Source organism: Nanorana parkeri, unplaced genomic scaffold (assembly GCF_000935625.1).
Source record: "Nanorana parkeri isolate BGI_ZX_2015 unplaced genomic scaffold, ASM93562v1 scaffold492, whole genome shotgun sequence".
NCBI classification, from domain to species: domain Eukaryota; kingdom Metazoa; phylum Chordata; class Amphibia; order Anura; family Dicroglossidae; genus Nanorana; species Nanorana parkeri.
This window is the reverse complement of record NW_017306760.1, coordinates 174,687-184,423: the sequence shown is the minus strand read 5'-3', so window position 1 is coordinate 184,423 and position 9,737 is coordinate 174,687. Positions and strand designations below refer to the sequence as shown.

At 45.4% G+C, this 9,737-nt stretch overlaps 1 protein-coding gene across 1 annotated transcript in view; it reads left to right on the top strand.

Annotated features, from left to right (window-relative positions):
- The first annotated feature begins 276 nt into the window (after nucleotides 1-276).
- Nucleotides 277-9,737, top strand: part of KATNAL2 (katanin catalytic subunit A1 like 2) — a 39,012-nt gene continuing 29,551 nt past the window's right edge. The window contains exons 1-3 of the mRNA XM_018561013.1: nucleotides 277-320; nucleotides 4,176-4,246; nucleotides 5,449-5,615. Of these exons, the coding sequence (XP_018416515.1) occupies nucleotides 4,224-4,246; nucleotides 5,449-5,615 (190 nt within the window). The 5' untranslated portion in view covers nucleotides 277-320; nucleotides 4,176-4,223. The remainder of the gene's footprint in view (nucleotides 321-4,175; nucleotides 4,247-5,448; nucleotides 5,616-9,737) is intronic.

The following is a 9,737-nucleotide window of genomic DNA, read 5'->3' as shown; positions in this document are numbered from 1 at the left end:
GGTGAAATAGTAGAAGCTGCAGTCTGTAAAATAGCCACCAGGTGGCGGTTTACTCAATGTAATGTACACTGGTCACATGGTTCTTCCTTTCAATTAACTAGTTAGTTGATGCCTTAGCTCCGGCCTCTGCCTGCTGATTGGGCCGCTGGCGGGTGACGTCACGCAACGCTATGCAGCCATTGGTTTTGTCTGCCGCCGCTCTTCCTGACCCGTGTGCCCGGCCTGGTTGACGGGATTCTCCGGTGGCATTCCAGAGAGAAAACCCGAAGATGGAGTTATCATACCAGGCCATTAAGAGCGCTTCCCAGAGCAGAGAGGCGGTAAGACGCGACGTGGAGACCATCTCTCGCCTCCCGTGTTGTTGCTGAGGCTGGGGAGCGGGACATGAATGGCTTTATAGTTACCATGGTTACTGTGTCTGCCGGTTGCTATGGAAACTGACCATGCGCCCCTTGCTTTTCCGGGGTAAGAGCGCATGCGCAGTTCTGGCCGTGTCTGTACTGAGCTCTATGGGCTGTGTGACAGATGGGGTTTGATGTGCTGGGATGTAAAGATAAAGAGCAAGTAGCGGCACAGTACAATCTCATCGTACAATCAGCTTAGATCTGCCAACAACTATATAGCATGAAGGCCCCAAAGGTTTAGTAATTACAAAAGGCAAACTTGATAATATGGTGTTGGCATTGAATGTAAAGACTTTTGGGCGATTTAAGATACACTGGCACATGCTTTAGGGTACTCGGTAAATGTTTGCCATAATAAAATGTTATACGGGGGGGGGTTAGGCAACCTTGGCTCGTCATCTGTTGAAGAACTATAAGTCCCATGAGGCATTGCAAGACTCTGCCATCCACAAAAATGTCTCCAGATGACGCAGATGTATCATGGGATATATAGTTTCAGCACAGCTGGAATGCCAGAGCCGCTTACCCATGGGTTATACCAGGGACTCTCAACCTGTGTAACCTCAGGACCCACATTTGCCTCTGGTCATAAAGTCATGACCCAAGTCGCACTGCACTGGAATGCAGTGCGCACGTTCCGGCGATCGAACTGTAGATGGGAGGTGTGTTTGGGGTGCCATTTAAATGATTGGCAATACAACACACCTCCCACACCAGAATTTGCAGTAGGTGTGATTTTGAGTGGTACAGTGTGTCAGTTGCATGGGACTGTGTGATTAATGCATTGTGCTAGTGTGAATGGGCCCTTAAAAACACTGACAGACACACAACCTCACACACACGCTCCAAAAAAATTAAATGTTTTTAAGATGCACCCAGTCTCCCTATCTTTCACTGGAGTGGATCCTCAGCCTGGGGTCCAGTGTGGGCTGCTGTGCTGTGATGGAGCTCCATCCATATGTGCATTGCTGGTACAGCTCCCTTGCTCTGGTCCAGGAACCTGTATAGAACATGTGAGGGAGCTGTAAGCAATGCACGTATGGATGGAGCTCCCTCGCGGCCATTGCCCCACCCCACCTCAAGCTGTCACTCAGCATCGGGCAGCATATTTTGAATGGCTGCTTGGCGCAAAAACTGACATTGCTGCACCAGGGGGAGGCTGAGGATCCTCTCACCTAGAAAAGTGGAAGGCATAAGGTGACCCACTGAACACGGGGTCACGACCCACCACTTATACAATACAACAGTGGGTAAACTTTAAGCTGTGCATTGACAGGACCACTAGAGGGCAGCAGAACTCCGAGCATGCTGATGTCTCCGACTTCTAATAACTGTGTGCGGGGTCCGTGTATTTGTATTCATAGTACAATGTCACCAGGCTACACTAATACATCTCCTATTGTGTATTTACATGTCTGAGACTCTGCTAATCCCCGTCATTTGTTACCCAGCTCAGAATGAAAGCAGGCCTGGCAAAAAGTGAGACTGTAGTTGTCATTTATGTAGATCAAGGGTCACCAACCTTCACACCTCAGATCACCCCAATTCCTGCACCTTCATACCTCAGATCAGCCCCAATTCCTTCACCTTCACACCTCAGATCACCCCAATTCCTGCACCTTCACACCTCAGATCACCCCAATTCTTGCACCTTCATACCAGAGATCAGCCCCAACTCCTGAACCTTTACACCTCAGATCAGCCCCAATTCCTGCACCTTCACACCTCAGATCACCCCAATTCCTGCACCTTCACACCTCAGATCAGCCCCAATTCCTGCTCCTTCACACCTCAGATCACCCCAATTCCTGCACCTTCATACCTCAGATCAGCCCCAATTCCTGCACCTTCACACCTCAGATCATCCCCAATTCCTGAACCTTCACACCTCAGATCAGCCCCAATTCCTGCTCCTTCACACCTCAGATCACCCCAATTCTGAAAGGAATTATGCCAAAAGTGCCATTTTCATCCGATATGTATCGGCGGCTGTTATATCGGTGCATCCCTACAGTCCAGGAAGTAGATGGTGACCCTGGATGATGTCTCAACAAAGATGGCTCCATCCTCCTGGAGGAAAAACCAGAGGAAGGCATTGTTCGGGGGAGCACTGCGACCTGTGTAAGATAAATAAATCACACAAATACATTTTATTCCAGGAATATAATTTAGCACCCACTGATAGTTCCCCTTTAAATAGACGTCGGCACTTCACAAGCCCCTTCCTCAGGTTTGGAAACATTTCATTAAGCTAATCCACTTAATAAGCGCTGTTCATTTATGGAAGCACTTAACAGTTTTAATTGCTTTTTAAAATGGATGCCTTCCCTGCCTATTTTTATTTTTTTTTGTTCCGGCGCGTACTAATTATTTGTAGATGGAGTGGAGCAGTTGGGTGTAATGAAAGTGTTTTCAGTCATTAGTTTTTAAACATTTCCATGTTAGTTAACATTCAGAGATTAGAACATCTATTTGCATCGTCATAATTACAGCCTATATGCCTTCCATGCCCATTAGGCGCTGTGATTACACTGTAGCTAAAATCGGCTTTTCTACATTTCCGGAGATTTTCAGGATAAATAACACAACAAAGTCAGACTCGGGAATCTGAACATCGGGCGGATATATAGAGAACAATAAATGCGGCTTTGGATTTATTAATAAGTAATTAAATGTGTGTTTTTAAATAGTGGTCACTGCATGCGGCCCTTGTACAGCAGAGCTTCCAACTGGGAGATGGAAAAGCAGCACAAGGAGCCAATCAGTTGTGCTCAAGTGCTGACGAGGAGTGTGCAGGTAGTTGAAAAGAGCAGAGTGACAGAGAGATGAACTCATCACTGTGCTGCTTCTCCTTTCACAGTCCAGTCACAGGCTGGGGATGAAGACTGTATAGGGATGATTTATGGAGCTTCTGCCCAGCCATACGCTGGGTGAATGCCATCCACACAGGATTCTTTGTACCAGATTGAGCCGAGGAGCATAAACATTCCTATACTCCTATGCTCAGTCTAGTGGCAGGAATGCCATTTGCCCTGTGTATAGCTGGGAGGGGGGGACTTTATAAGTCAAACCCCTAAGTTTTACCTAAAGAAGAACTAAAGGCATATTAAAAATGGGGCTGCAAGGGTTAAGTGCTTGTTTTGGTCTAGGGCAGGGGTAGGCAAACTCCGGCCCTCCAGCTGCGGTGGAACTACAAATCCCATGAGGAATTGCAAGATTCTCACAGCCACAGACATGACTCCCGGAGAGAGATGCATCATGGGATTTGTAGTTTCACCACAGCTGGAGGGCCGGAGTTTGGCTACCCCTGGTCTAGGGTCAAGAATAAAGCAGATATACTCATGTGATTATTGGTCCCGCTTGGGTGCTAGACCGGTCCCCGCAGCCTCTGCTCCCCCGGGCTCCGGCAGTCTATGGACCCGTGATGTCATGATGTCTATTGACTTGCATTGGATGTGAGTATGCTGAGGGACATTGCACAGCCACAGCGAAGGGGTAGAGAGGCGAATGGTCACCGCCATGGGACTGAGGATCGGGTGAGTGTATCTTCTTTATTTTAGACATGAGACTAAAATGAGCACTTAACCCTTGCAGTGCTAGGGGAAGCCCCACTGCCGGGGTTACGTTTTAAAATGCTTTGCACTCAGCCTTTAACGCAGTGCGAGACGTCCTGTGCGTTAACCTGCATATGACACCTCAGGGGAACGGCGCAGTGTGAAGGAGCCAATGTATGTAATATTACTAATAACTTTTACCATTGCTGTTTCACAGGATGAACTCAGGACGGAGGCCAGGAGGAAAAACCTGCTGATCCTTATTATGCATTACCTTATGGAGGAAGGGTGAGTACTAAAGCCATAGTACTATAGAACACGCAATACTAGAGAACATGCAATACTAGAGAACATGCAATACTAGAGAACATGCAATACTAGAGAACACATAATACTAGAGAACGCGTAGCACTAGAGAACACAAAGTACTAGAGAACCCGTAGCACTATAGAACACGTAATACTAGAGAACGCGTAGCACTAGAGAACACAAAGTACTAGAGAACCCGTAGCACTATAGAACACGTAATACTAGAGAACGCGTAGCACTATAGAATACATAGTACTAAAGAACACCTAGCACTATAGAACGCGTAGCCCTAGAGAACGCATAGCCCTAAAGAGCGCGTAGCCCTAAAGAACGCGTAGCCCTAGAGAACACGTAGTACCAGAGAACGCGTAGCCCTAGAGAACACGTAGTACCAGAGAACGCGTAGCCCTAGAGAACACTTAGCACTATAGGACACGTAATACTACAGAACCCATAGTACTAGAGAACGCGTAGCCCTAGAGAACGCGTAGCCCTAGAGAACGCGTAGCCCTAGAGAACACTTAGCACTATAGAACACTTAGCACTATAGAACACGTAGTACCAGAGAACCTGTAGTACTAGAGAACGTGTAGTACTATACTTTATAGCAAGGCAAAATACCACGTTTGTGTATTGTAGAAGCCTAGACTGGTAGTCTGGCAAGCCTGACATTTGTAGAAGTGGGGCTTTGACACTAGGGCAGGGGAAGGTAATCTGCGGCCCTCCAGTTGTGGTTCAACTACAAATCCCATGAGGCATTGCAAGACTCTGATAGCCACAGACATGACCCCCAGAGGCAGATGCATGATAGGATTTGTAGTTGCACCACAGCTGGAGGGCAACGGGAAAGGAGATTTTCTTTTTTCTCCCTGGAGATAAGCTTTAACCCTTTTGCTGCCAGAGCCATTTTGCATTTTTGAGCACATGTTAACCCCTTCATGACTGAGGCCTGCAGAGAAATGGTGGCAGTTGCAATTTCTATTTTGCAGGATAGCATGGTCAAGCTCAGATCGGGTTTGATCAGCTTCATCCTTGGCCACAGAGGCTGGGGAATGACAACTCAGACACTGGAAATGATGAACTACTTGTTGCTTCCGGCTTTATTTAAGCATAAACCTATAGCTAAAAAACATCTGGATTTCCTGTAATCTGAAGTCTGGCTTTTATACTTTTTATTTCAGTTATGTGGACACAGCAAACACTCTAGAACAAGAAGCCAAAATAAGTATGAGACGCTTGGAGGTCTGTGACAACATTGATCTGGAGACCATTTTAATGGAGTACGAGAGCTATTATTTTATTAAATTCCAGAAGTACCCAAAGATTACCAAGAAGACATCAGATAATGGTATGTCATAGGGATGCATTGCATGTGGTCATTTGTATTTCGATTTTTTAAAAATACTTTTGTCTTCTATCCTCAGGTACATTCCAAGAATGACAGGCATTGCTCATTATTAGTTAAAATAATTGCGCAGCGCTATATAACCTCCCCGTGACAGAATAAGTTATAATATATATAAACGAACTGTGGAGCTTGTTGCTGCCGAGACGTTAAAGTGACATTAAACCCTCAGATTTTTTAACATAAAACAATACTGTAATGTGCGCCTTACTGTAATCCATGGTTGTTTCCCTTCTCTTTGCTGCTCTTCCTTTTAAATCTGTATCTCTTCTCATGCTGGGGGAGAACTTCCCTTTGCAGCTGAGTGCCTCGTCCTGTAGTGCTGGCTCAGGTTGTGAACTTGCACACAGATACCGTGTATCCATTCCAGAGACAAGGCAGTCTGCTGCAAAACAGAAGTTCTGCCCAGCATGAGAAGACATGAGGATTTAAAAGGAAGAGCAGCAAAGAGAAGGGAAACAACCATGGATTACAGTAAGACACACATTACAGTATTGGTTTATGTTAAAAAATCTGAGGGTTTAATGTCACTTTAAGATCGGAAGGACTTGGAGGTTTTTTGCATCCCCCGATCTACAATGCTGTGAGGGCTGCTAGTGTGGCGGCCAATTATTGCGGTGAGTGCATAGTCACTGGGGAGTGGGTTGAAGCACACGAAGAGTTTGTTCGCCTTGGTTTTGTGCTGTGGATATTTTGCACATAAAAAACGTTTTTAACATCATTAGAGGATCCACCCATTGAACACCGATTGCACTTTTGTTTGATAATTATAATGATTGGACTCTTTTCATGTTTTTGATGGTCACACACACATATATATATATATATATGTATTATATCATATCGTTTATATATCGTTTATACATATATTCATTTATATTTACATCACTATTTTCACTTGTTTATTGTATATTTGGTTTGCCATTTTTTTCACTATTAATATTATCATTTTATGTATTGCCATAATTATATAATTCACTGACACTGACTTATTCTGTCACGGGGAGGTTATATAGCGCTGCGCAATTATTTTAACATATAGTGAGGTTTCATTAACCTATGTCTGGCGGCTTTTAACTGTTGATCCTTTCTAGCCTACGTGTCTCCTAATTAGCGCAGATTTATTTACTATCGATTGCTCATTATTAAACAGCAGTTGTCCTCTGTCCTGTCTCTCAAGCAACATATACACTATATTGCCAAAAGTATTGGGACGCCGACCTTTACACGCACATGGACTTTAATGGCATGCCAGTCTTAGTCTGTAGGGTTCAGTATTGGGTTGGCTCCGCCCTTTGCAGCTATAAAAGCTTCAACTCTTCTGGGAAGGCGTCTACAAGGTTTAGGAGTGTGTCTATGGGAATGTTGGACCATTTGTGAGGTCAGGTACTGATGTTGGAGGAGAAGGCCGGGCTCGCAGTCTCCGCTCTAATTCATCCCAAAGGTGTTCTATCGGGTTGAGGTCAGGACTCTGTGCAGGCCAGTCACGTTCCTCCCCCCAAACTCCCCCATCCATGTCTTTATGGACCTTGCTTTGGCAACGTTGGCTCCTGTATACCTGAAGAGTGATTGCATATGATAGGATGCTGTCGTTGTTCGGCTGCCAATCTTCCACGTGACTCCTTTTATTTTGAAAGCAACTTTTTTGGTGCTGATGGGGCCACCCACGGCTCAAATTTTGACTGATTCAGCTGGAACTCAAGCCGTGTTTGGCCAGCTTTGAGCTGGCCCTTGACAGCATCAATCCCCCCGGACAGACCCGTCGCTCCGTGGACAGCCGCTCCCACGGTCTTACAGACTCACCGTAAAACAACGCCGCCCGCCATCTGCACACGCCGCCCACTCCAGGCCGACGTCCGCGTCATCGCATCCATACACCCCTGCATACGGGGGAAAGAGGAGTATCGCAATGAATGACAGTTATATAATACACTAGTCTCCTGGGTTTCAGAAATTATGATCAACACAAATGTATCCCCTAAGCAAAGAAATCCCACATAAGGAGCTGTCTAGTGAACAAGTAACACAGTAAGTAAGTAATGTATCAATAATAGTATTTTAATTAACATTGAAAAAAGTACAAAAGCTAAATCACCTATTACAAGACATTTAAAATCTTAAAAGACAATTTTAAGATTTTATCCCTACTGTTTTTTCCATTACTTGAGTTATTGAAGGGAAGCCATTGTCTTTTACGATTTTAAATGTCTTGTAATAGGTGATTTAGCTTTTGTACTTTTTTCAATGTTAATTAAAATACTATTATTGATACATTACTTACTTACTGTGTTACTTGTTCACTAGACAGCTCCTTATGTGGGATTTCTTTGCTTAGGGGATACATTTGTGTTGATCATATTTTGAGATCCAGCGGGGCCAACTAGCAAGATACTGAAGCTTGGCCCAGTGGGAGATTCCTCCATACACACAGTTTAGCGTAGATGGAGGATTCTGTTGCACTTTTTCCATCTGACCATAGAAAGTCTGCAGATAATCTATAGGTGTATGGCCAGCTTTATTCTTTTATAATATAGACTGATTCAATATACGTTAGTTAAAGGAGAACTATGAGGTGAGTGCTTTTCACTCACCTCATAGTTCTAGCCGACCAGTGACAATGGGACTGTCACAGGTCGGCTCAGTAGATCGGGAGGTGAGCGAACACATACCGGGTTCGCTCACCTCTCGATCCTGTCACGGCTCTCTGCCGTGACAGGGGGAGGGGCTGGATTCCCCTCTCCCCGCTCCGATCTGGATTCCCCTCTCCCCGCTCCGATCTGCCAGCGCTGACTGGCGGAACGGACGGGGGAGGGGGCGGGTACAGCTGGCTCTGCCTCTAGATAGGCAGAGCCAGCTGTCACTCACGCAGCTGGGCAGATCCCGACGTCCAGGTCGGGATCCGCTCCGGCTGCGGCGTCTCAGTATACCGCGAGCTGTAGCTCGCGGTATACTGAGCTTAGGGTGACGGGAGGACGCTAGTTTGTGTCCTCCCGTTACCCTAAGGAGAACTATGGGGAAAAACACTGACTCCATAGTTCTCCTTTAACATCAAATGAAAGCGGATACAAAGTGAATGATCTCATTCTGCAGAGGAGAGATTTCTTTACACAGTAATAGATCAAAGTTCACAAATATCAGTCTTTATTATCAGCACTGGTATAGCATATAACACATATTACCGGTTATAATGGTGTCTGACTGGGGATGTCTGCATCTGGGCAAACACACTTTCTTAATACTGTGTGTAAAAAGTAAGAAATATAAACTGCAATCACATAAATATCAGCACATAACAAAATGACTAACATTTAAAATAGATCCCGCCGGACATGCTGAAGATAATGAAAGAGAATGCAACTTAGTGCTCACAGAGAAACAATTTACATGACAAGTAAATACTCCAGTGTCCTCTGTGTATATGCTGCGTTCCTTCATAGATTTCCAAATTGCAGTTCATTGTCTATGGTGCACATAAGCATTATAATTATTATTATACAGGATTTATATAGCGCCAACAGTTTGCGCAGCGCTTTACAATATAAGGAAGACATTACAATCACAATGCAATTCAAGACAAGATGGTAAGGAGGGCCCTGCCCCTGAGAGCTTACAATCTAAAAGAGGAGGGGGAAGTGATACATGAGGAGGTGGCTGTGTGGGGATGAATTGTTTGAGAACGTGATGGTTGAGTGGTTAGGTTGAGGTGGGATAGGCTTCCCTGAAGAGATGAGTCTTAAGGGATCGCCTAAAGGCCGTCAGAGTGGGAGATAGTTGGACAGGTTGGGGTAAAGAGTTCCAGAGGATGGGAGAGACTCTAGTGAAGTCCTGGAGGCGAGCATGGGAGGAGTTGACGAGGGAGCTGGAAAGCAGGAGGTCTTTGGAAGAGCGGAGGGGACGGTTAGGGTGATACTTTGAGACAAAGTTGGAGATATAGACAGGGGCAGAGTTGTGGATGGCTTTGTACGTGTTAATATTTAGAATTCTATCCTTTGGGCGATTGGAAGCCAGTGCAGAGATTGGCAGAGGGGGGCGGGGGATGGAAGCCAGTGCAGGGATTGGCAGAGG